This window comes from Branchiostoma lanceolatum, chromosome 1, assembly GCF_035083965.1.
Source record: "Branchiostoma lanceolatum isolate klBraLanc5 chromosome 1, klBraLanc5.hap2, whole genome shotgun sequence".
Classification (NCBI taxonomy): domain Eukaryota; kingdom Metazoa; phylum Chordata; class Leptocardii; order Amphioxiformes; family Branchiostomatidae; genus Branchiostoma; species Branchiostoma lanceolatum.
The window spans coordinates 40,741,147-40,768,007 of NC_089722.1; the positions used below are offsets into that span (position 1 = coordinate 40,741,147).

Sequence of the window (26,861 nt, forward strand, 5' to 3'; positions counted from 1 at the left end):
TTTGGGGCCGGTATTCCCACTGGGACAGCCATGCAAGAACTATTCGTGGAGGACTGTATGAAGATACAAATGTTCTATGATGAAATAACATGCAATAAAAGGTTTAACAATTTGTACCTCTCAAAATGAATGGGAAGAAAAACGCTCACACCTCTTACTACTAGTAACAGGAGCAGATCAATTCACGTTAGTCTGGATAGATTTCTTACAACAAAAAAGTGACCAAATTTCACAGACTTTATCCTTTCCTACAGAAAACATTCCACAAGTCAGCCCAGCCCCCTGAAAAGTATCACCTCCAAAAACACTTTGCGTGAATAGCCCCATTCACACTTATGTAAACAGGATAACAAAAAACCCTTCCCAAAACTGTTTTTCATGCAGTCTGGGCTTTAAGACTGAGTATACAGGTGACCACATGATGTTAAAAGTGAAACATGCTTCACTGGCTGTTGAAAATAATAGGCAGAGCAATTTAATACACCATAGGCATTCAGCTACTGTGGTAGGATATACATTTACACTGTAGGACCAATGTGTGTTTACTCAAAGTGAAAGTAGACTCAGTTCTATTCTAGCAGCTGCCAAAACATCCTGGCATTGAGTAAATAACCCAGGGCTACCGTAACTCCGGTAAATGGTGGAATACATAGCAAGTGGCACAGCAAGCTATTATAAGCTAGTTCGGAGTTGCTACTACGCATGTGCAGTGTCAAAGGTGAAGGCCCCCGCGACGAAAACAAGACCCGTCTGGGCGTTGTTATGCAAATCTAGACAATGTCCAGGCGAGCGCTGTTTCCGTCGCGGGGGCCTTCACCTTTGACACTGCACATGCGTAGTAGCAACTCCGAACTAGCTTATTGACAGTGGTATGATTTAAAAACAAATCAGGGGTTAGATACAAAGGGAAGGATTATACAAATGTGCAAGTAGTTTGAGACAGCCACTCCCACATCAACTGGTAACATGATCCCTTGTTACACCTAGATTGTTGTGATCATATGTATGCTACGTGTATATCTATGATATCTAATCCATTGATTTTCTGTCTTCTTGACATAATTTGACAGAAAATCAGCATGCACAGTAAGTCGTGTGCATGTAACGTTAGTTAGATTTAGCATATCACAATTAATATGCAAGTGAAATTTGTCTGCAACGTATTAATAAATCACAATAACACGAATATCAAAACATGAATATAAATTACTGACAGGATGAAACTGCTTATTCTCTTTCCGTAATATCTTGCAAACGTTCTGAAAATTTGGGACCGACCAAACTCCTCGTCGATTTTTTTCAGCTGTTTGTGAAGACGACATTGGCGGCAAAGGTAAACATACCGTGTTATGGCGTCTATGCGCCCCTCCCCTTCCAGTTCTAGATCTGAATTTTCTACATAAACCATGACGTGAGACGCATCTTGATCAGCTCACAATTGACTTCAAGATATAAAGCATGTATACTAGAAAAACAGTCAGTTTGTCTTCTTTCTGTACTCTACGTAACCCTCTGCCCCCCTCCCCCATCATAAAATTCACTGCCACAGAAATTATATTTTACATGACTTTAGATTTGCTGAATTTGGAGCAGTTTTCAGTCCTCTCATCACCAAATGAAGGCCGCAAACCTTTCCTCTGAATGTGTACGGTTCATAGATACCTTCTGAAGAACTTAGAAAGACCTAGAATGGATCAAAACGGATTTATTAGCGCCTAACTTACCTTGACCCGCGGCAAGAATTCCTCCGGCCATCCAAGCCAGCTTGGCAAATGGATCCCATACCGGAAGTCTCGCGCGCACTTCTCGCGAGGGTTGCAACTTGTGAGACTTGAGGAGGATGAAATTCATCATTTCTTTATTCCAGCGAATATAATACATTTGTGTATTTGCATTCAAATTAAAAGATCTGAAGACGGATGAATAGAAAAAAAATCACCCCACCCCCAAATGATAATTTGGCAGCAAAGCCTGAAAGAAAGAATTACAAATCAAACTTTTTTTTGCTTTTTTAATACAGGTGGTCGCCTTGAAAAGGTGGTCGCCTAGGCAGGTTTGACTGTATTTATTTTTCATTCACTGGAATTAAGCCATATGGCCCAATGTATCTCACTTGAACATTTTAATAAAACTTTGGACAATTATGATATCTGCCCCTGCACGATATTATTTTTCTGCTGATAAATTTCTTTTCCCGTTATTACGTCAAGTTATACACCCAGTAAAAGACAGAGACAAATTGATATAAAGTTGAAATGACCTTTAATGCATAAATGGTTAGAGTTTAACATCTAGCATAAATGTCTCATAAACTTGGACAGGCACATTTTTCCAACACACTCCTTAGTGAGATGCTATCAACTTCATAAAATAACTAACACTCTGATTGTTAAAATCCTTGTGTGAGAAAAAAATATCATAATCATTTTTAGTTATTCAAGTGACTGTTAGTCAATATCGATAAATTGGCACCTAATACATTGCATAATACATCAAAATTGAATGAGGTTACAAATTCATGTTCCATAATCCATGCAATTATATGACAAAATCTATCTATTGCCTTTAAAAGTATAATATTAGATTGCCAAGAGTAAATCATGGAAATGTATGTCAATAAGCCAGTATTCTGGTGAGAAATGGCAAAAACAGACAAAAAAGAAACATGAGAAGCTCGGATCTGTGACATGCAGGAATCAACAAAAATTCAAAGAATGATGGGAGGGGGGTGTAAGAATTGCAACAGAAGGCTCAATCACAAAACAACTAAATTGCACAAAACACTTGAAAGCAAAAAAAGGAGGACAACAGAATTCTGCTATGATTTTTGTCCCCCCAAAGTAAGCTCACTCATTTTTTCCATTACACAGTTCTTCAGGTTTCCAGTTAAATTTTGAGGTAGCTTTTGCAACAGTAACTATACTAAGGTATGCCAGCTTTGAACATTTGGCTACGAATTATGTGGATTGAAACAGCTGATTACACTCGACATGTACATATGAAAAAAATTAAAGGGCATGCTGGCCAACAAATATCACCACAAGCCATTGTCTCTCATTGTTTGACTGGGCCTGACCAGTGCAAGCATGATTTAGTAAGGCTACTACTGCTACTACTACTAACTTAATAGTACATAATTTGTCTCGAATAAGTGCTTATTCATATAAAAGTCTTCTTTTCCACAATCTCACATGGTCATGGACCATACCATTGCAATCTGTAGGGGCAACATGATGCTAATGAGAGGTAAATTTTGCTAATACAACTTTTTTGCACTGACAACTTTTGCTGTGAGGTTACATACAAAATAAACAATATCACATATCAAGAAACTTCTTTGTTCATTTTACATACTGGACTGTGTACTACTCTATACATGTGACACATGAAGGGGTAACAATAAGAACAAAGAAATTGTACGTAAGTTTAACTTTTCTATATCTTGATAGGATATAGATCAATTTCTCAATCAGTTTGTAGAGCCTTTCTGGATACAAAATTCTGTAGAAATGTTGTTAATCAGTACAAATGATTGTGTAACAGTATCAAAATCTAGCTTTGGCTGCAGGAAACCCTAGCCACTGTGCTACAAACATGCACCTACAGTACTGAAGTGCAAAAGTGTTTTAAAAACTTGTCAGTAGTAATAGGTGACTGTCTGCTACAAATCTAAACCATTTAAAAAGACAATTTAAGGATTCACATTTGGTGTTCCATAGATGCCAAAACTACATTAGACTTACTCCACTTTGACACATATTCAGAGAAGCTCTTATGCTGAAAATTAAAGTCAGAGGCTCTCTGAAAACCAGTTGTCCTCCGCTTTAAACAGGTACAGGCAAACTTGTAACAGTGACCACCTCTCGTGAAGACCACCTGGCAAGTTTCTGGTGGTCCCTTATCTAGATTGACTATGGTATGACCAGCCTCCTTTCTATAGTGACCACCTGTTTATTTAGTGATGTTGCTAGGGTGGTTGCTATACACGTCTGACTGTATATCAGGGCTGCCTCCAGCTTTGAATTTGCTTCCTTCACACTCATTGTTTGGGAGTCCATGATGATAACTTCCGACGTCTAATCTTTCATTTCAAAACTTACAACTGTTACAATACATTTTGATCAACTTCATGTCACGAAGTTCATATTTTTTAACAGCATTGGAACACAAATTACAAGCGAATTTCTGTCCAAGTACGGAGGGACAGGTCCTGGAGACAGCCCTGCTGTATGCTGTTCTTAATTTCCTTAGACTGGGGGGTGCTTGCTCCAGTCGTAGTACGTGTACTTAGGAGCGAAGTCCATGTTGCCCATGGTGTACTCCGAATCTTCACTGTCCTTGATGTTGGCTTTCCCTGTTTGGCACTCAGCATAGGAGGGTGGAGCTGGAAAATAAGGAAAACAGGATGTGAAGATTTTGAACTGAATTTAGACACTGCTTTAAACACACTGTAGCTATGCTAGTGAAACTTTTCACTTACAACCATCTCTTAGTTGGTTAGTTAGATAACGTATTGACAATCTATTTTTAAGATTCATTTTTCTTCTGCTCATAGTTTTTTGTACTAAAATGTTAGATATGTTATAATCAGAACTTGTCCGTTTGGCTTTCGATGAAAGTTCACTTAAAATGTCTGAGAAGTAAGAACTAAAACAAAGTGGTGTGGCCTTAGCTGAAAGATAACTTAGGCAATAAACAAAAGATGAAAATGATGATCTAATTGAAAGTATACAGTAACTTACGCAGGCCAGGTGCCCCTGCTATAGGCAGTACAGGAGGAGGGGCAGACGGCATCACCCCTACAGGGGGGGCAGACGGGTACCCTCCAGCAGGGGGGTACGCTGCGTCACCCACTGGGGGGTACGGCATTCCAGCAGCAGGGGGGTAGGCAGCATCAGCTCCAGGGGGGTAGGGGGCAGCCGGGGCTGCAGGGGGGGCGGGGAACGAGGGGGCAGAGGGGTAGTAGCTCCGGAGGGGGATGAAGCCGATCTTAATGGGGAAGGTCATGTCCATGCTGGTGTGGGCGCCGTCTATGTGTCCGGAGATCTGAAGGAAAAAACAAACATTAATTTGTAAAATGAAGACACAAACAGCAATGGCCTGTTTTTGTTGCAAACTTTGAAAATTGAAAAAAAGAAGAAAAAGAACTCAACACGCTTATCACTTAAACAGAGTCATTGAGTGTAGATGTACAAGTGGATCAACCCTATCTCATTGAATAAAGTCTTATGCAGCTAGTACTCAGCCTGTGTTACAAAATCTCTAGATGCCACGAGCTAATTTGCCCTCTTCCTTAGGGGGCCGGTCAGTCAGGTTGGTTGCTGACTAGGACCGGCAGTTTACCAGTATGCAACACAAGCAAGTTCCTAATCTCCAAGCAGATCTATCTTTGGCAAGGCAGTATCAAAAGGGCCAACCAGTGGCTTTTGATACTTGTTAGCCCTTTTGATACTGCCTTGCCACCGATAGATCTGCTTGGAGCAAGTTCCTACTGACCTCCAACGCGTAGTCGATGTCGATGATACTGCAGTAGCGTAAAGACGAGGGAGGGATGGCCGGGACGGTCAGTGACATCTGCACCTGTGAGGACTGGCCTTCTGCACACCCCTGGCACTCTGTCTTACTCAGGGTACTGGAGGACGACCGGCTCTTACTGGTGGCATGGAACGAGACAACCTAGGAAAGGAAAAAAGAGAGGCAATTGTGACTTTTATTTACTGTTTAAGTTTGTGTGGTTTTAATTTCAGGGTATACGTAGGGAGAAAATTGAGTGTTTGCGGTGGTTTTAAGTTTGCATTTGAGACAACAGTAGACAAGGTGGTGGGAGGGAAAAGAAATTTGCGGTGGTTTTCAGTTCACAGCGAAGAGCTTACCACAAAAACTGTGAATATTTCTGCATTTACAGTATTCATCATGTTTCTCCAACACAGTGGATGGTGTGGTGGAAGAAGTGTTCCTTGTCAAAAGTCACCTTTTCAAGGCCGCCGTACCAAGTATTTTTTTAAAGGTTCTTTTCAGATCGCGAATTATGGCAGTTCGACAATGAAATGATCGGTGCAGGCGATTGGAGGCTGCCATTAAACCTTTGAACACAAGTTATGGTCCACCACATTCTGAAAACAACCTTTAAAAAAAGATGACACCATCCACATAGAATCGGTGGCTTTTGTGGGTTTGCTTTGCCAGATGTTGTGGTTAAGGTGACCTAGTGAAATTGAAGTGATTTGTCCGTCGAGTCATGGCTGATTCAAATCTGAGGTTAACTGTACAGGGTACACTTTACCTGAATCAGCTTGGCTGTGACGTGGGTGACCTTCTCGTTGGCGTTGTTCTCGACGTTCCCGCGCATCTGCACGGTTTCCCCGGGGCAGTACGCGGTCCTGTCGGTCTGTACCTGCAGCTCAATCGGCCCGGAGGCGCAGCACAGGCAGCACAGCATCTTAGACTTCTGGCCAGCCATCGGGGTCTGAAAAAAAATCAACATGAAAACCTAACCGTTCTTGGGGTCTTGATGGTGTACATGTAACTCAGCAGCCCTTCTGTGTAACACAATTGTCCAGCTTTGCAGGTATGCGGCGTGGCAGCAGCTGGTTATATACATGCAATCTGCCACACCTAACGTTTGCAAATCTCACTGCAAGCATTGTTTAAAGCCATTTAGTGAGTACACCTCTATTGTACACCCCCTGTACTTAGTGGTTCGACTTCTTTGATAGTTCTGGGAACTAGTGTTCATCCACCATCCCCAGTACTACCCTGCAGTTTTCACCAATCCTGCTAGATGGGGATGCTTTACATAGATTTTCCCCAAACCAGATGGAAGCTGCTTGATATGATTATGAAAGTTTCATCATATCAAATCAACTGAAGAGAGATAGGCAGATGTTACAGAATAAGATATATTGTTTAGCATAAACACAATAATATACTAGGGAAACTTCTCTGTTCTGTTCGACAATGGTTTCATGTTTTTACCCTGAGAATTTTTTTGTGTTGCAATGCGCAACATTCACACAAATAAATCTAAGGCTGCCGGTATATACCAATTGAAACTAAATGAACTTAATGATAAGGCAATGTCATTTTGGGTTGAAATTTAAAGATTACCAGAGCGGTGGGTTCTTGGTTCAGATCGTACATGTCCAGCACAGTGAAGGCCCTCTTGACCGTGTGGTCAAACTTCCATGGCTTGTCAATGGTGCCCTTGATGTAGTACCGCACGTAGCCGTGAGCCCCCTCAAACGAGCAGGGCAGGCCCTGCTGAGGCAGCTGGTACTGGAACGGGAAGACATGGCGCCCGGCGGGGAGGGTGGGGTTGTCGCCGGATTGACCCTCCGCTATGGCAAAAATCACATCTGGTTAGAAACTTTCATTTGTTTTCACTAGAGGATGATCCCTGAGCGACAAAAAGGTAGTATGCTACTCTCCAAGCAGAGGAGGGCTTCCGGCTGCTTTTTGACATGTTTTTAGGCGTTTTTGTCAACTTTCTACTTTGTCTTTTTGTCTCTTCAAACCCTTGGGGAAAAAAAAAAGTAGAAAGCCCGGCAAAAACGCCTAAAAACATGACTGTCAAAACCAGCCGGAACCCCTCCTCTGCTTGGAGAGTAAAAGTATGATTCAAAAGACAGCAGAATGTAAAAATGTTCTCTATACATCTATGAAATTCACTGTGTGATCTGCCAAATATGTGGTCACTCTAGTGGTTGCAGCCTCTAGTGGAAAGCTTAAGGGTGTTACCAGATTTTCAGACCACTTTGTGGCCCCGTCACAAAACATGTTAGCCTGGAGTCCAGCCTTCTTAGCTTAAGTCCACTACCCAAGCTCCGCTCCTCGCCAAGAGCTTGGGTAAGCAGAATAAAAAGACTCTTTTTACACAACCAAGAGATCTATTCCACCGACGTTTCGGTGACCATCGGTCACCTTCTTCAAGGCAATTCTGACTGGTTCACATAGCAATGCAGCACAGGTGTTGCCTTGAAGAAGGTGACAAGTGGTCACTGAAACGTCGGTGGAATAAATCTCTTGGTTGTGTAAAAAGAGTGTTTTTATTCAGTGACAATACCAACCTGATGAAACTATTCACGGAGCTTGGGTAGCAGACTAAAGCTAAAAAGGCTGGACTCCAGGCTAAGAACATATAGGATAACGAAGTTCAAAGTACAAAACCAAGTGTCTATACCTACATGTAGTAGCTGACATTCTATTTGAGAGGTGAGAGTAGTTATATACACCTAGCAGCTGACATTCCTTCCTCAGGCAATACTAACTGGTTCTACTTCACACTGCAGCTTAGCCTGGATACCAGACCATTCGGGCGATGTGAGGCGATAACCCCTTTTGACCGGGGAAGGCCTACTAGGGGATAAGAGTTGGCACTCGGGCGCTCTTGGCAGCCGATCTCTAATTTCTATCGTGCTTAGTAATTGGGGGCCCGTGTACTATCTGTGGCGGCGGCGCATGTTACTTTCCCGGCCGAAGAATTAGCGAGTGGAGTGCGGTGGTCTGGCATCCAGGCTAACTGCAGCTAGGTGTTGCTGCTGCAGTGTGAAGAATGCAACCCAAACATGGCTAAGTACATGTACATATAGAACCACCAATTTACAAATCTGATAAAATTATTCAGTCACAGAGAACAGAACAGAACATAATCAACACAAATGTCAAGTGAAACACTATGCACTGAAGTAAAACCGTTTCTCATATCTTCACACAAAAGTCAAGCACATTTGATTAATGGCTAACAACTCTGAAGCATCACATGACAGGGTGGGGAAAAAATTTCTTCATTTTGAAACGCGCGTCCATTTCATCAATTTATGTTGAGAATTATGTTCTGTTGAAACAGGTGTAAACTAGTATGATTAGTGAGTAAGGACAGGGTAGCAACATTTGATAAAATTACCACAACATGGATCATATGATAATGAATACAAATCAAACATTCAGGATTTCCATGCTGGAGCAAACATTCAGCCATCACGTGCATGTTGAATCGTAGGGTCATTCCTTGTGCATTTCTAGAATTTTTGAGAGCAAGGTTTAGTGAAGAGAGAGGGTTCTGAGCAATCATTAGATTAATGTTAGAGAATTATCCAAAGAGAAAGAGAGAGAAAACAGCAGTGGCGGGGGAGCACACGGTTTTAGAGACGGTTTTGTACCTTTCCCGAAAAGCGTCACTTTATGCTGAAAGTAGGTCTCAGAGGCCGAGTAGTGCCTGGTCGTCGTGCGGCGATTCTTTCCCGACCCCGTCGAGTGACGTTCGGTCCAGTGAACGTACGCATGCCCATGGAACTTAAGACGCACCCCTATATGAATAACCCATGCAGGCAAGAAATGAAAGAATTAAGTCACAACGTAAAGAAAAATAAAACAAGTGTAAGTTAAGGACCTTACCCTTCCCATACATAGTCACCTTGTGTTCGAAGTATGTTTCGGAAGCGGAATAAGACTCTGTATGTCGGTTATCCCCTGAACCATGCGTCTCTGTCCAGTGTACATAAGCATGCCCATAAAATTTGAGACGGATACCTGAGGAAAGAGAACACATGGGGAGACAGATTTGAAGGAGTTACAGTGATCTAAGACAGTTGTACAGCAGTTTGAGATAATACAGGATGATTGATAAAGGAAGAAAGATTTAAAATTCGAATTAGCCTTGACGTCTGACTTGTTGACTGTCCGATGTTCTAATTTGGAAATATTTTAACTGGAACTAAAATGGGGAACTCTTAGGTGAGCAGGACAGCCCTACTCGTAGCTACATCATAGAGCAGAAAATAATGGATTCTAAACGCTCTGCAGTAATATCAATAAAGAACAGGTAGACATGTACATCAAAAACACATGCACATTTCTAATTCTAGCTGCACTAACCTGCAAATGAAGGCGGTATTTCAAACAGGCTATAAGCTTGTTCATGGTTTAAATTCTTCATGTGCAGAGAGATTGCACTGTTGGTAATTTGTCGAGGGTGAAGGCCCCTAACAGGCAAGCAGCTCTTGACTTGATGAGTGCTACATGTAGTTGTTTACCAGTCTGCCTCAGTGGACTTCAACTTTGACATATTCCCCATAAAGTATCTTGCTGTGCATGTGCCGTTCAAAAAATGAACAAGCTTATCATATACTAGTATACGTCTGTGAATGTATCTTCACCTCTCATTTTCATCCCTTCATTCAGGTTGACCACCACCTGACCGCAGACCCACTGTCCGTTCTGGAACACGTCCACGTTGTTGTTGAACATCACGCTGAACTCCTGCAGTTTCCCCATTCTCAACGCTTCTTCCCTCCACTGCACAGATTCACTCAACTACTTTAGGCTGTGGAAAATATGGAATGATCAATTGTAATTTATTATTACATATACATTGTGCATCTGGTGGCACCCTGAACTTAACATGCAATCTAAAAATCAATACTAATACTATGTGGCTAGTCCAAGTTAGTAGCTGGGCTGGTCCTCTTTCCCAATTATAACGTTACTGGGTGCTAGTATATAAAGCAGACTAAATTAGACCCCATTTTTAATTCATTTATACAATTTATTTATTTCATTTCAAGAGAGATGGATTGCCCCTTCAACTTTAAGGTATGACTCAGCAAGTGAATGCAAGTCAAACACTTGGGCCATAGCAAAAGTGCCAACGATATAACTTATATCATAAGGTCTCCAGGGATCCTGCCATCCAAAAATAATATTTTCTGCCCCTCCCCTTCCACGCTGGCCTTGCCAGTTGCCATATTCATTTATTTATCATTCTCCATAGAGAATACCCAAGGCTTTTAAACGCTTCCCACACCTTACCTGCTACTGATGCTTTGCTCTGGCGTTCAAAAGTTTCCCTGGTGACCGCTAAAGGCGCAAGTAACTTTGCAACCTTTCCTTCATGTTACAAATATTTACACTTTCACTCCCGTCACTTCCGCCTTCTGCCACTCCCAGTCTCGTCTCGTCCCACTTCTCGCGAGAACTTGCGGCCTGAGCCTACGCCCGCCTTGGCTTAGCCCATTGGCTAAACTTCAGGTGGATTTTTACGAGGTAAAATCTTAGCTGCGGGTCAAGACGTTGTCCAATGGCCACGGAAGTTACCACTTGGCTACACGAAGAACTGCTATTGGACTTTAAAGCTCGGCATCGTTGTTTTAGCGGATGTGCTTCAAGTGAGTTTCCATAGAGCAAATGCTGCTCACATCTCTGAGTATCTGGGTTAAAGCATCCGTACCCAAAAAATAAACGGCTGCATGAAAGTGTGTTTACATCGATAGGAAATTCTATGAAATACATTCACCCAAACCCTGCCTTGTTTATTTATTTTATTCGTGTTTCTTTGCCGCGATTGGCTCCCTTTGTGCCTGTACCCAGATCCGGCGCTGGTGGGCGGCTAGGAATGCGAATTAGCCAGGCTCACTATATGACCTTATATCATGTACGAACGTCTTTGCATCATGGCACTTATGATGATTCATTGTAATCAGGAACTGTTGTATTGTTGTAACATCAGTAAAAAGCGCAGTGACCAGGTGGACCTTTAATGTAGAGGTACAAGTTTGACTGTGTATACTTTCTGTATAAAGGGTTCTGTCTTTATTGCAATGGAGTTTAAATGCAAGTCAGGCAATTACGATTATCAATTTTTAGTTTCTACTCTGGACAGCTGTGTGCCAATGCCAACATTTTTCCTGTCCATGCCTGATGACCCTTTGTCCTACTTTCTTATACTGTCCAGGCAGATGTCGGTAGGGAAGATTGTGACCTTTTTATCGATTCACGTGTCTGTCACCACTCTCAAAAATGGGGCATATGATGAAAAGGTAACAATCCTCTCTATCATCCTCTGCTTGGAGAGTAACTTCTTGATCTATCTTCCTGTTCTAGTCACTTTTGCCAGGGTGTTTTCATGTCAGATTAAACTGTTTAACTGTTGCTTGATACTAACTCCCATGAATATCCGTCTCTACAATAATGTCCTTATCATGTACTTTCACTTCCATATTTCCTGACCCTCTGTCATTCTTCCCCTTCCCTGTTCTTGAAAAGATGAAGGAATCCAAGTCCAGTCTATTTCAACCATTCTTAAAGATTAATGATTTATTTGACCAAAAACAGAAAAATTGTTCATGTAGACACATCTATACATATAAGTCCCAATGTACACCATCTATAACACCCCATTATATTCTACTGTGCAGCTTATTTTATTATTCGTAAACGTCTATACTAGTATATACATGTGAAGCTTTTTTGTTATAATTCAAGAACACCCAGATTAATTCTTTCAACTTGTACTTGCAATTATTTTAGTGTAGGTTTTTGTATTTGCATGTAGCGGTGGTTAGATGTCTGGTGGATATCTAACACAATTCAGAAATCACAACGAAGTTTTAATACTTAAAGAGTGCTATCATTAGATATGCGAAATAATTTGTAACAGACGTTACATTAGCTTGCTTTCTATAAGATGATATCTTTATTAATTAAATTTTATCTTTATATCATTTTAACTTAATTTGTTATTCTCTTTTCAGTTTTTAAAAGACGTTGCTTTCAATTGCTTCACATCAGGTACAAAAATGTAACAGCTTTGATAGAGAAATAAACCAATGCTCACTACATCTTAAGCGTCTCTTGGTGACAGAAATTTAGACAATGGGAGTTGCTACATTGTAGTTACAAACTCTGTGTACGTAGGTGTTTCAGGGTCTGGAATCGTTTGGCTCTGTTGATCTGAGGGTGTTTCCGATAGACATTTGAGTGTTTCAGGGTCAGGAACTGTTGGGTCCTGCTCTTCACAACAGAATGTCAAGAGGAACTTTATCTCAGCTCCACTTCTTTCGATAAACCCTAACCCAGCAGAGACTAAAGACCCAACCACTACACCCACCAGGGCCGGGACGTCGTACCAGTACTGTCCAGTCTGCAGGGTGTACCACACTGTCACCATGGTGATGTTGCCTAGCAATGTCAGTACGGTGTTGAGCCAGAATGTCCGCTTGTGGTCCATAGAGAATGTTATTTTGAAGGTGTCCGGGGCCATGGTTAGAGATGCTACCATTACACCTCCCCAGCCTCTATAGTCCTCCTTTATCCATACGAGAGTAACCGTCATTACCAGCCAGTGTAGTCCAATGGGGAGAGCGATCCATGGTTTAAAGGCAGCGGCGAACAGCGCTACAGCTAGTACACGGGCACTGAGTTCAACCACTTTCCATACGGTGAGGAGGATGAACCTTGTCACAAATCCACAGCTGAATGTTCTGTTTTCTTCCTTGATGATATCATAGTAAAAAAGTGTGACCACAGCCTTGACTGCTGCCAGCAGTGATATCACCATGGTGATGACCTTCAGGACGCTGACCTGTTCACCTGTAGAGACGATGATGTAGAGCTATAGGCACAGCCGAGGGACGCTCTCCAACATGGCTTCCACCAGGTGTACAAGGGGAAGCTCTTTCTCGACATGTTCTTTCACATCGTTGCCTGTCGCTAACAGATGGAGGATTTTGAAATATGCTGGGAACATACCCAACTGCAGGATAGCAAGCAGGGTCTTAAGACTCCGAATAAATGTACACTCGGTTTCTCCTTCATTCCATGATATCGCCAATGAGAAGAGATTTATGATTATTGACGGCCCGAGCACAAATCCCAGGGTCAAGCCAAACCAGGTAAAATCCCCGCTGTAATAGTACTGAACTGCCAGTGACAGGTCAGTGATGACGCCAAACAGATACAGGCCCAGCGGGAACACCACAATGAACAGGATTTTCCTCTGCTTGGAGTCCCAGATTGATCCCAGACAACCCATGATGGTGCCCTGACTCTATTGTGGTAGGTGGGCAACAATAAAGCTGAAGTCTGGTTTACCAAGTTGACTTTCCTTTACCCGGAAACCGAACAGCGTCACATACACACATTCACCACAGATAGTGGCCGACCTAAAAGGTTTCGGGGATGGAGTAAATAAGTCAGGAACAACATTACGACCACAGAGTTCCACATGAAATGGGAGATACTGTACTTCTAATTGCTATAAATGGTGATAAGGTGCAGGTAGAAAGTCTAACTTTCACCTTTACAAACCCATACTATGCACTCTTGTATTAGGTAGATTAGCCCTTAGATAAATATAGAACTGCATCAGCCATACTTTGTACCTCGTATAATTGTTGCGCAATAAAGTTATCAATGTATTTTGGACAGGTTTCCATGATTTTTCTTCTTGAAGTCTCTGCTGATTGTACAAAATTAGACAAATCCCACACAACTGAGAATAATGTTAAAAAGAACTATCTTACCACACTTACAGAAGATGAAGTATAGCTGCAGACGACAGGAAGAAAAGTTGTTGGGTTAGGTCAGACTTGTATCAAACTTTTCAGAGATAATGTCGAATGCCGGTTTTCTTGATTTTTTTCCAGCCATGGAGCATGTTCGGTAGTAAAACTTCTAATTCTAACATGGCGGCGCAAACCTGAATGTTTCCATCCGGTGTTTAGATATAACTCAGACTTTATTTTCATATCCCCCCTCCCCCGTCCCAGGATGACAAAAGAATTCGGTCTGAACTTGATTAAAAATTTACGAAACAAACAAATATGATAAAATTTGACTTTTAAGACTTAGTCGAAAGAAATCACTAATGGTGTACGCTGAAAGCCTGCCTTCTTAACTGAATATAATTGCGCAAAATGACAATTGTAAGAAGCATGCATGTCGGGCAAGCCACACATTCGGCATTTGAAGTCACGTCCTCTAGGTACAAAGTTAGGGTCACTAACCTCTGGACTATGTACGCTACCTCGGGGATCGTTTACGAATGGAATGGTTTTCGAACGTCCGATATATTCGGAGTATGTTCGTAGACCAATTAATCAAGAGACTGATCCATTCGGACCAGACGGACGAATGAAGCTTGGCTAGAAATTGGATTAGAAAGGTTGAAGACTTTGTGGCATACTTAAGTGTACGAATAAGGGAAAAGTAAGCAAAGTTTACGTCTTCAGATGTACTCAGAAGAGATCACTAGTAATATTCGCTCAAACCGTGCCTATACTGAACATTGTATCACTATGGTGCCGTTTCATTCACCATATGTTGAGACAAATAGTAGATAAATGCATAATTTATGTATTTGGGTTAGCCTGTTCCAAGACACCATAGCCTTTCTTTTTTCACCAGAATAACTCATTTACAAAAACAGTGAATAAAAAAAGAATAATCTTCACATTCCATCGATTTGTTATAATCACAAGAAAGTTGCAGCGTCCAGGCGATGCTAAATTTCATAGAACATCAAACGAACTTTAAAAGAAAGTTCCTAATATTTCTGTTGACCTGGTACAAAAGTGGATAGTAGTGCTATGGGGGCTTTATGACGAAATGTCACTATAGTATAAATCCCGCGGCCGTTTCAAGTATTCCAACATCAGAACATCCTAAATACCCACGGAGGGGCATTGGTCCCCAGCAGTGGTATTTTCCAATTTCATTTCTTCTCTTCTTGATCACCATGGCGTTTTCGAAAGTCATTCTTCTCGTCGTGATCACCGTTGGTTTCCCTTCAATCCGGGCACAAACTGACCAACCGACCGACGCCGAGCTTAACGACTCTTCCCCCGGGGTGGGTCGGTACGTGTTCCCCGGGGTGGGTCGGTACGTGTTCCCCGGGGTGGGTCGGTACGTGTTCCCCTCATGGCTAGCCGGGGTGGTCGTCACGCCTCTAGAGACGGTGGAAGTCCTTCAGGAGAGTTATGCCCGCGCTGTAGGCATAAGGAAACCCGTGGTCACCGATTTCGGTAAGACAGAGTGGTTTTTTAAATCTTTGAGGATACAAAGGAATGGACACATGACAAGATGAGGATGCATTGAAGTAAAGAAAATGTACAAGCACCTTCGCCCAACAAAAGTTACTCTGTTAGCTACAAGTCCCTGATCGAAGATAGGGTGCAGTGGAAGATAGCTCTAAGTTTGTTTCGTGCGGGAGCTCGTCCCAAGTTAAGTAAGTGAGTAAGGATTTTGTTGGTCTTAGGCGGACTATTTTGTTTCTAAGTTTACACATTTCTGCTGCTGTATATTTCGTACTTGTCGGTATATACTTCTAGCCTCCATAGCAGGCTTTGAAACGGCTTCTTTGGGGGCAAAATAATACACTTTTTTGCAGCCAGCCCGAAACTATCAGCCACCCCGTAACCATCTCGCCGGTAAAGCCTGCACGATAATGGCGAGTCAAAGCGAAATGGTTACATTACCGGCGAGATAGTTACGGGCTGGCTGCAAAAAGTGTATAATCTAGCCCCCAAAGAACCCGGTTCAAAGCCTGCTAGCGTACTTCATCCTTTCTTTTTTTGTTCTGCAGAAGTTGCGGACTGCAGCACCGCTGGTGACGTCATGGTGAAGGAAACGACTACGTAAGTACAGCACTAACAGTTACTGCCTGTGGCACAGATAAAGCCGCTGTGTCTTGCATGCCAGACATAGCTATACATTGCTGCCACTTAAGCCCCCTCTCACTGGACCCGCAAAGCGTTGGCGACCTCGCTGCGTCCTAGATTGAATTTAAGATTGAATACAAAACGTACAAGTATGACTAAAAAGACAACAAATCACACAAAGCGTAAAAATATTCATTAGCATGCAACCTTGTCTTAACTTACTATCCTATTGCACCATCTGAAATTGTCCTCCCTTCATAACATATCTATTCAGAGTTTTGGTATAATGCCATGTGGGTCTATGACAAAAATCCTTGTTAGACGAAATAACGTCACTTTAGTGCTCAAGACCCCTATCTAATGTGAAAACAAGATGTCGAGAAAAGGATAAAAGAATTTTGTAAGAAACTCAAACCATGTCGATCATGTTTTAGCGTGTACTGCCCGGCCGGTTGCGCCGCCCGCCGTAAAGCCACTGTGTGGGGAACTGGAGTCTACAAAGGAGTAAGTAGACAAAAATAATGGATTCCTTCAAGTCACTTTTGTTCAATTCCTTTAAGACTTAGTCACTTTTTTGTCTTTCTTTTATATTGTCACGTATGATTACTTTATATGTCAGCGGACCTTTTTTGGTATTTACAAATGGAACCTTGACAATAGCCCAATATGATACTCCTCGAAGCCCGTGCGTTCCACCGTGTGCGATTGCGTTGTGATAAGTTTGATTGATCAGTGGTTTGATTGATTAATTATTGGATGTATTAATTACTTCTGATAGAATTCATCAAGGTTCGTATGCGATTTTGATGCTATAAGTTTTATTGATCAATAGGTTGATTGATTGATTGTTTGTTTGATCGATCGATTTATGTGAAATCTGCCGTGTAGCCATCCGCAGAGGAAAGCTGATTAATTCATTGGTAGATTGAATGATTCATTGATCGATTTAGCTATCTAGATAATCATAAACAATGATTGATTGATCAGTAGATCGATCGATCGATGAACGGATGGATGGATCGATCGATTGATTGATTGATTGATAGATAGATATGTCTAAATTCTGTCAGGATTCGTTGCTGTGCCATGCGGCCATCCATATCGGAAAATGATTGATTGATCAGTAGATCTATCGATGGATTGATGGATGGATGGATGGATGGATGGATGGATGGATGGATGGATCGATTGATTAATATATATATGTAATTTTATCAGGACTCCTCCCTGTGCCGCGCTGCCATCCACAGCGGGAAGCTGCAGGACGTTCCCGGCGGGTTCGTCACGGTCAGCAAACAGCCGATGGGGATGATGTTTCCCGGGTCCACCCGCAACCGCGTCAAGTCCACCTTCATCGTCATAAACTCCAAGTAGGACACAATGATATCATTATCAGGATTAAATTTTATAGGCTATTTTCCTTCATAAATGTTTTTAAATTTTAAATTTTCTTTAAATTTTCAATTTTTTTCTAAATTTTCGATTTTTTTTACATTTGTTTTATTTTTCTAATTTCTTTTTAATTTTTCAAGTTTCTTTCATTTTTGAAAAAAAAATTATCCAAAGTAGATTAACATTCTAAATGGGTTGCGGCAAGCCCATGATATAAGAATATGAAATATACATCATTGATCAATATCATAAACAAGGATATATAAAATAACTTACAGAATGAGTCTCTCATAGGTATAAGTAGCAACGTCGGAAGAAAATAGGTTTTCCGCGCATACCAGCAATCCCAAATATGTGGTATTTTGCCCTTATGATACAATTAAGGGTTACTGACCCGCCCCGATATGTGGTGTCATAACGCCTTGTCATGTGCTATAACCACCGAATAAAACCACAGAGTGAGCGAAGTGAACGAGGTGGTTTTATGAGGGGGTTATACCACATGACCAGGCGTTATGACACCATATACACCGAGGAAGAGGCTGGTTATTTACGTTATTATCATATAGCTTAGCCAAACTGACCCATATAAGAGTAGACAATTCCTGTATGACGCATAGATCCCTTATACTATTAAGAATGCATTTCAGAATTTACATTTGTCCTTTTTTAACAGAAGATGATAGATTTCATTTTGAAAACCAACATTTCTATAGATAATACTTAATAACATTGCAATATTGGCTTGTCAAATCTTTTTCAAATCTAGTATCTACTATCATCATTCCTCCCTGCTGGGTGTCCTTCTGACAATGCTGTGGGCGGCTCCACTTACAATATTCCGCCCGTTTAGATTTGACTTGTATTGAAATGGTTTATTCTATTTTGTTATATGCTTATACAATAGATTTGATTTATTCTAAAATAATAAACAATGTTGGAAACAAATAAACATTATACGAATGTTAACAAAAATATGACCCCCCCCCTCTATAATGTGAGGAATGATGACATAATGGGAGGAATGATGATCACGTGTGTGTTATCCTCTACATAATGGTAGGAATGATGATCACGGGTATGTTATGGCGATTAACACATGGGCAATGAAGGCTTCTGATTGGTTGACGCCATCTGGCTATGTGATAATATAGATCTAAAGTGTACTTAATCAATGTTATATACTAGTACTTAGATGGTTTACATTAGATTCTTGCGATCATCATCATATCATGTGTGTCATCCATTTTGTTAGCCGAAAATTTAATTCCCAATCCTTTCTAGCGTTGGTTGTGTTAAGTTCAGCCTTTATTTATCTTATTTCAATGTTCCTTGCGATTTTTTCCTTGGTCTGCAGGAGCTTCCCGAAATTAGACATGAAGTCGTTCGTCGTGAAGCGTTATGAGTTCGGCAAGTGAGAAATCGTCCCGTGGAGGAATCCGTGAGGCAAAACCGTGAGGCAAAACCGTGAGGCTCTGTACCAATCGTCGCACAACATAGGCATTCTTGGGGCATTCGTGAAAGTGTCGTGTAAAATTAGCCAGTCCTGCCGTAGATCCTTGTCGACATGTCTATAGTAAGTTCTGAGGCAGTCATAGATTTGCCTAAAATCCTAGGACACTTATCTGTTTCTCTCAGTAAAGTGTATTAAGTCGCTACCCGATGTTACGCCGCCCTGTTGCAGTCTTCGTATAATACGTCGTTAATGTGTCGTACAAACTTCTCCTGTTTTGTGAGAAAAAGGAATTGTCGTTGATCCTTGCTTACTGCTTGTTCTGTCATTGTCTTGCTAAACATCGCGCGACGAAAACGAATGTGGCCGCACCTTAAAATTGCAGTAGCTTTTTTGGGTGTCTACTCTATAACACAAGCAGTTCTATAGGACTACCCAGACTTTAAACATGCTCATTTTTTCCTGAGATATCTGTTAAAAATATAACATTCTAACAACTTATCAAGTTTCCTTTGTTAAAAGGATGACCCAAATCAAGTATTCTGACAATCGTTGGAATGCAATTTTCATACATAGTTGTTCCGTTTTGAGGTTTTAGAAATACCCTCTACCCGGCTTTGAGTGCGAAATTTTAGACTGCTTCTGCTAGCATTGAATGGCGTAAAATTGAGAAAAAGTTGTAAGCTATGAACATGTATATATATATATATGCGCTGATAGAAACTGTCGTCACCAGCAAATGTAAAGTAATGAATAATGAATGAATGGACGGTGCGTTTCCAGACTAATTTGAACACTGAATACAAACATGAAGAAGGATATTAATCTAAAACCGATCTATCGTGCTATGTGTTTTTTTTTTCATGAATTAGTTTAAAGGGCAACCAGGCATACGTTTCGAGTGTAGAGAGCAAGTGTGATCAGAAAATGTGAGAAATGTCTTTACAATCTGCAAACAAACTATCACGTCATTTTTCACTTAGAATGTGTATATTTCCAAACACACACACAGAAAAAAAACATTTACTCAAAGACAGTCAAGCATATAGCGAGAGAAGAAATACACTCAAACTCACACACAGTACAGACATACAAACCCAAAGGAAAATCACGAGTGGTAAGATCAAAATGTGTATTTCAAAATTATTTAGCCCCCTTTGCACTATGTTGTACAGCTTCGTTCTCACTCAAAATTTTAATGATATACTTTGTTTCACAAAATTCCCAAAATTTAACCTATGGCTATACAAAATGCTTTACGGACATGTCAAATATACAAGGGAACATTGTCTTATAGGTAAGTCTCATAAAACGATATTCGTCCTATCATTTTTGATATGTTGATAGACATTTTTACAGTGTAATATGAATTATAGTTTCCATTTTATAAGGCACATGATGTCTTCAGTGGCGGTTCTTTCTCTTGAAATTCCTTGTCGAGTATCGGATGTTTACCGTCACGTGGCTATGACGTATGACGTCGTTTGTGACAAAAAAATCATTTGCACGATTGGCTCCAGTTCAATTCAAAAACAATAATAGCTTATGAATGATTTTCTATCTAAGAAGCATTTTCTGCTTGATCTAAATGGCTAGTCGCCATATTGGATGGTCGCCATGTTGGATCCATCAGATCAACCAACATGACGGCGATGATATCTGACAATGTTTGTATCTGCAAGCTGAGACGTCACGACGTGTAATAAACACCCTATTGCCCTTTCTGTCTTCCAGCCTTGGCTCTCAGAACATCTCTCAATATCCACGCTTACCTGAAAAATATAATACACAAAATCAAGTTAAAGGGTGTAACTGCTTTTAACTATGATCATAGCAACAACAGTAATGGAAAATTGTGAGTCATTAAAGTAATAACAACCCCCATAGTGATACAAATACATGTATAACAAGAATGTCACAAATAAGTCTCACCAGAAGCCATATTTGCCAGGGCTTTGACGTCTTCCATGCCAAAGCCGTCACTCAAGTCAAAACGAGGCTGGCCGTGACCGTGGTGACCTCCATGGTGACCTCCGTAGCCGCCATATTGGCCGCCATATTGGCCTCCATATCCACCGCCGTGATGGCCGCCATACCCGCCGTGGTGGCCGCCTTGATGGCCGCCATGATGACCCCCGCCCCCTAGCAGCCCTCCTAGGCTCTGCAGCATGCCCATTTTGCCCTTCTTGTGATGACCATGACCGTGACCTGTGAACACAGGGTTCGATCAGTAAATCTGCTCCTCAAGGAAATACAAAATGAAACACAAGGAAATACGATGCGTTGATGAAGGTTAGACATCTAAAACAACAGGAGCTGATTGATTCATTAGCATACAACCATGTCTTAACTTGATATTCTATTGAACCATCTGAAATTGTCTTCACCACATTGACATATCTATTCAGAGTTTTGGTATAAAACCTAGTTCTGTCAGATCTTTCCTTAGTCACTGACGAAAGATAGCGGATGCTATTTTTGGCGTAGGAATTATGATGTATTGCACGGAAAGCTTCCAACAATGACAACGATACTTATTATGTTGAGTATTCAACAAAATATCATAAGAACATATCACGCATACAGGACAAACTCCTTTTTTTTTTACTTTAAGACATCAGTAGCCGCATAGTTCCCGTTTAGAACTTTAATTCAGCCTGTCACATAACAATTTCGTCGATGTGGGTACTGCAGTGGTTTAGGTCTAAAGCGAGCACTGGGTAAACGACTTCTCTGACTATAGTTTCTTATCATAATAACGTCATTCTTAACTTCTTAAAAAATAGTAAAGCGAAGATGTTTACCTCCGGATCCCTTCCCCAAGGCACCCATCCCCAGACTGGCCAGTGACCCCAGGTTGAACCCGCCCTTCTTGTGTCCACCGTGATGCCCGCTGCCGTGCCCGCCGCCATGTCCGCCTAGCATTCCTAGGACCTGTGGGATACATTTCTTTTTATTCATTTCATCTTCAAAACATCTTGGTAGCCCCTACAACAAAATTGTTGATTTCTAAGAGGGTCCAGAAAAACATAGGACAAATGGTACAAAAATCACATAACTTGAATTGAACGTATATACAGAAAATGATGATGAAATCATAGACGGAACAAACACTACAACAGATATAAACAAATTAACAAAATAACTATAATATGCAAAAAAATATATCAAATCAAAGTCGTGAACCAAAATTAGGTGAACTAAACGTTCCTGAGCCATGTATCAATAGAGTTTTCAAATTTTGCAGAGAGTTTTCGTTTGTTTGAACTTTTCTTTTTTACGAGAAGCTAAAATCGGCCGGCAGGCTATTTCCTCGATTAACTCCGATTAGATTCGCTTACTCGCTTTTGAAAATTCTCTGATATTTGTCAAGTTGAAATGTCATAAACCACCAAAACTATTAACAGGATGCTATATAATGGGAACAAAACGAATATACGAATGCCGTTTGAAAATCTTGTGCGACCAAGAAACATTTTACAGTCGTGTGTACCAGTCTGAATTCTCTATGTTAAACGTTATATTCTAGTAATAGCACGTTAGCTGTCAAACAATTATCATTATTGGCTGAAGTATGCCACAAGTTAAGAAAACGTCGTCCTTTCCTGGTAGCACGTTTGCTATCAAACAATTATTATTATCATTGGCTGAAGTATGCCACAAGTTAAGAAAACGTCGTCCTTTCCTGGTTGCCATGGCCCCCGTGGTGTCCATGACTGCCGTGATGTTTCCCGCCCCCTGCGTACGCCATGGATCCCATAACCTGCCGGTTAGAGGGTTAATAGGTTAATGAGTTAACAGGTTAATGAAAAAATATGTTAGTCCATGTTATCGATTAGATGACTTAACCGATTTATATCACACATTTACAAAGTAACGGAACCATTATTTTGGTTATGATCAGCTATAATATTTGGGTAATTACTATATCTTTCAGATTTGGAACAATAGCCCTATTGTGAAAACACTATCCTTTGTCTTATGTTTGCTTCGAATCTGTTTTTCATTTAATTTCACGAGATTGTAGGGATTGAAACTTTCGACCCTGATATTACAATATTTTAGCTTCAATCACTAACATTCGATCTAGCTAGCATCTGAAGAATTTAAACAGATTCTGGACTTATTGTTATTCAGAAAGACAATGGAAATGCGGAACGTTGACATAATCTGATATTTTCCCTTTTTTAATGTCAAATCAGTTTTTTCGAATCATTCGACTTCAAGGATTCTCGAATCCAGTGTCTAAATTTAACAGTATAACTAACTATAATGGAAACTGAATAAAAAGACTCTTTTACACAACCAAGTGATATATTCAGCCGACGTTTCGGTGACCATCTGTCACCTTCCTCATGCCAATTCTTACTGGTTCACATTGCACTGCAGCACAGGTGTAGCTGCTTATAGATTCGTTCCCAAACGCAAAGTATTTCTATACTACACTTGAAACTTCATCTGTGTTCAACTTGGTAGAAGTCATTCTGAATCCAAGTTGAACTATAATTGCCAACACAACAAATAGGACTTACCCAAATTTTCGACCGATCAGCTACAGTCTTTGTCAAGGAATGAGCAATCCACTGCTTCTGTGACGTCACGTTATATAGATAAGACACGTGCCTATGTGAGCAGTGGATCATATGACGTCGCAGAAGCAGTGGATTGCTCATTCCTTGACAAAGACTGTAGCTGATCAGTCGAAAATTTGGGTAAGTCTAATTTGTTGTGTTGGCAGTTTGCAGTTCAACTTTGATTCAGTATTTCTATACTAGTATATACAGAACTGTAAACTGTTGTACTGACCAGTCCGAGCGGCCCCAGTTTCTTGAGCAGTCCGTACTTCCTGAGCGTGTTGATGTTCTGCGGCGTGGCCAGGTCCGTCAGTCTGTCCGTGATGCCGTGCGGATCGTCATACTCCTGGTCTGGAAGGCAGATGTATACAGTTAGTCTATTTAGCCGAATGATGCTACAGGAATTGGGGACTCGTCAGAACACAAGCATAGCTACAGAACTGCAAACTTGGTCCAACATGTACAGACGGGGATCTACGAGAGGCTACACAGACAGCATGTCAATGGATGAAGAACTGGAGCGGCAATCTATGATGGTAGGTATCTTACGTAATCGCCCATAAAACCGCAATATTCGGTGGTATTCCGAAAAGGAAGAAGGGATGATATCTTTGGATATTGCCAGATGTTCAAAATAAATACAGGAGAAAAGTAGTACATGTACATTATGCAAGACTATTAAAAAAATAAAAGATGTACTTGACGTGATATTGGTAAAACGATAAGATCGTTTTTTAATGTTTGAAGAAACTTGGAAAGACTGATGAAACAGTGATCTCCATGCAAATCTAACGGTGGCAAAGGACGTATCCAACTGGAAAAATGTGTCTTCTAAGAATATCATTTTGCCAGTTGGATACGGCCTTGGCCACCGTTAGATCTGCTTGGAGATTACTGCAATAGAACAATGCAAACTGATGCGCTTACCGTGATACCTTCCCCTCTTACCCTGCTGGTAATACTGGTGCTGTTCTGAGGACACAAAAATTAGATTGATATAAATATTTGTAACACTGTGTAAAATATATAACAGCTATCTTCCATCATTTGCAATTGAAATTCAAGACTTTTGCGTATATGTAAGCAGTTCCCCAAAAGAATGTTCCTTTGACAGATGCATTTGACTTATCTTAACTTAAGCATTTTTCTATTATGCACAGCAAATATTAGTATTGGACATGGAAAATTCTAAGATTCTGTCTGCCCCGTATTCAAACATATACAAAGGAGAAAATATTACGATTTTTCATCCCAATATCTGCTCAAAGATGATACATTTCCATATCCCCCATAACGTTTAGGAATGCCCCTAGGAAACAATTACAAAGAAGTACAAGTGATTCTACTAATGATCCACTGCTCTCGGAGTCACGTGTGCTATCTGCATAACGTGACATCGTCCCAGCTGTGGATTGCTCACTCCTTGGCAAAGACTGGTGTCGTACAGTCGAAAATTTGGGTAAGTCCAATTCTTGTGTTGGAAATTACAGTTAAAACTGGTTTCAGAATTTTTTCTACCAACACAGATGAACTTTCAAGCTAAGAAGTACTAGTCTTTCAAAGTCACCTCCTCTGTCTGCTCGTTCCAACACATTGTTCAGGTCCATCAGTTTCCCCAGCGTCTGCTGCTCCTCCGGGGACGCTCTCTGCATTACTGCGGATGATATATCATTGATTAAAAAGTGTTTTGTCTTCTCAAAGCACAGTTCAACCATAACTACACAAGAGAACTGCTATATTTCAATTCAACAGGGCCATTACACAAGATATACATACTGCGATAAAGCAAAAGGGGTAGGATTTTTCAATATTGATAAAGAAAGATCCCCGGTACTTCTTTCATGTTTTGCATGATGTACTATCATGTGCATGTAATTTGGTAAGGTACTAATGCATCCATTCTTTGGCTTTCTACATAAGATTGAAGCTGGTATATACACTGCACTGTGTTTGAACCTCTAGAATAGTAAGTCCTCAAATGCATCAGAACTCAAGTATGTTATTGGGGCATATATCAATAGGTCAATGGCTAGGTACACATTGCCAACAACTTCTTGCCAGAACAAACATTAGAAATGTGTGACCATGGCCTGAAGCATGCACGCTATGCAATACACGCCTGCGCCAGTACACGAAAACATGCATGCATGTACTACTTTAATTTGTACGTACACTGCGCAGTATTTACACGTTATGCTGTAGAGTTGAATAAGTGGTTTATATTCTAGATTTCTAGCGATCGCCGTTTTTATCCGTCGTAACCAGCCGTAGAAGACGCAAAACATGTTGGCGTCAAAAGATTAACACCACCTAGCGAGAATCTACTACAATTGCAATCAAAACATTGAATTTCTCACTTGTCGGAATGTCGTCGCCATAGTCCATGGGGGGATCGGGACCGTAGAAGTCTGGGGGTAGACCGTAGGTTTCAGGTGAAGGGGTCGGGGCACCCCCTGGGTACCCCCCGGGATATCCCGGCGCTCCCCCGGGGTATGACGGCGCCCCGTACCCAGGGTAACCGGGCGCTCCCGGCGGCTGCGTCGGGCCGGTTCCAGGGTACCCCGGCCCGCCTGGCGGCTGTGGACCGGCCCCGGGGAAACCACCGGGTGCCCCCGGGTACCCCGTCGGTCCTGCAGGTGGATACCCCCCGCCTGGCATCGGCGGGTACCCCGGGGCTCCCGTGGCTGGTGCGCCGAACCCCATCGGAGGTGGTTGCTGCTGCCCTGCGTTCGGTTGTGGTGGAAACGCACCAGGAAACCCTGCCCCTCCACTCGGAGGGTACCCTGCCCCACCAGCGGGCGGGTAGCCGGGCCCTCCCGGGGGTGGGTAGCCTGTACCGCCGCCGGGGGGATAGCCTGCACCTGGGTAGCTCATGCTGTACGTTCTGATCGTGGGGACTCGACTGTTTCTGCGACGCTTGTGTACACAGACAACGTCTTCAATATGCGGTAAGTCAACAGATACTGAGAATAGCCTGTCGGACGAGTCGTCGCATTTGCATCGTCTGCG

General features: G+C 41.5%; 3 protein-coding genes across 4 annotated transcripts; all 3 read right to left on the reverse strand.

The window, feature by feature from the left end:
* Positions 1 to 2,245: 2,245 nt before the first annotated feature.
* LOC136423132 (arrestin domain-containing protein 3-like) lies at positions 2,246 to 10,965 on the reverse strand. Of its 2 annotated transcripts, none has more exons than XM_066411170.1 (8): positions 10,807 to 10,965; positions 10,155 to 10,321; positions 9,159 to 9,305; positions 7,108 to 7,337; positions 6,284 to 6,466; positions 5,497 to 5,676; positions 4,743 to 5,046; positions 2,246 to 4,384 (listed from the first exon to the last, which is right to left on the reverse strand). In XM_066411170.1, exons 2-8 carry the CDS (start codon positions 10,270 to 10,272, stop codon positions 4,248 to 4,250), a joined length of 1,299 nt encoding a protein of 432 aa, XP_066267267.1. In that variant the 5' UTR covers positions 10,273 to 10,321; positions 10,807 to 10,965; the 3' UTR covers positions 2,246 to 4,247. The 2 variants fall into 2 exon arrangements, with proteins under 2 accessions (XP_066267267.1, XP_066267276.1); XM_066411179.1 differs by lacking the exon at positions 9,159 to 9,305 and adding an exon at positions 9,394 to 9,528.
* A 1,693-nt stretch (positions 10,966 to 12,658) lies between these two features.
* Positions 12,659 to 13,807, reverse strand: LOC136426607 (XK-related protein 6-like). Its single transcript, XM_066415289.1, has 2 exons — positions 13,525 to 13,807; positions 12,659 to 13,365 (listed from the first exon to the last, which is right to left on the reverse strand). The coding sequence occupies exons 1-2, from the start codon at positions 13,805 to 13,807 to the stop codon at positions 12,659 to 12,661; spliced, it is 990 nt and encodes a 329-aa protein (XP_066271386.1).
* Positions 13,808 to 20,396: 6,589 nt separating this feature from the next.
* LOC136423144 (PE-PGRS family protein PE_PGRS26-like) lies at positions 20,397 to 26,833 on the reverse strand. Its single transcript, XM_066411191.1, has 8 exons — positions 26,210 to 26,833; positions 25,420 to 25,506; positions 24,780 to 24,824; positions 24,085 to 24,203; positions 22,963 to 23,041; positions 22,083 to 22,211; positions 21,211 to 21,486; positions 20,397 to 21,050 (listed from the first exon to the last, which is right to left on the reverse strand). Exons 1-8 carry the CDS (start codon positions 26,724 to 26,726, stop codon positions 21,034 to 21,036), a joined length of 1,269 nt encoding a protein of 422 aa, XP_066267288.1. The 5' UTR covers positions 26,727 to 26,833; the 3' UTR covers positions 20,397 to 21,033.
* Between the last annotated feature and the right edge of the window lie 28 nt (positions 26,834 to 26,861).

What these genes read in the sequence shown, in the direction of transcription:
- LOC136423144 (XM_066411191.1), bottom strand. Translation starts at nt 26,726, where the DNA reads ATGAGCTACCCAGGTGCAGGCTATCCCCCCGGCGGCGGTACAGGCTAC. An exon ending in GGAACGAGCAGACAGAGGAG is followed by an intron (nt 24,825 to 25,419) that starts GTGACTTTGAAA and finishes TTGTGTCCTCAG; the next exon opens with AACAGCACCAGTATTACCAG. An exon ending in CGGGGGCCATGGCAACCAGG is followed by an intron (nt 22,212 to 22,962) that starts AAAGGACGACGT and finishes GTATCCCACAGG; the next exon opens with TCCTAGGAATGCTAGGCGGA.
- LOC136426607 (XM_066415289.1), bottom strand. Translation starts at nt 13,807, where the DNA reads ATGGGTTGTCTGGGATCAATCTGGGACTCCAAGCAGAGGAAAATCCTG. An exon ending in GCTTGCTATCCTGCAGTTGG is followed by an intron (nt 13,366 to 13,524) that starts GTATGTTCCCAG and finishes TCGTCTCTACAG; the next exon opens with GTGAACAGGTCAGCGTCCTG.
- LOC136423132 (XM_066411170.1), bottom strand. Translation starts at nt 10,272, where the DNA reads ATGGGGAAACTGCAGGAGTTCAGCGTGATGTTCAACAACAACGTGGAC. An exon ending in TCACAGCCAAGCTGATTCAG is followed by an intron (nt 5,677 to 6,283) that starts GTAAAGTGTACC and finishes TTCCTTTCCTAG; the next exon opens with GTTGTCTCGTTCCATGCCAC. An exon ending in ACATCGACTACGCGTTGGAG is followed by an intron (nt 5,047 to 5,496) that starts GTCAGTAGGAAC and finishes TTTTTCCTTCAG; the next exon opens with ATCTCCGGACACATAGACGG.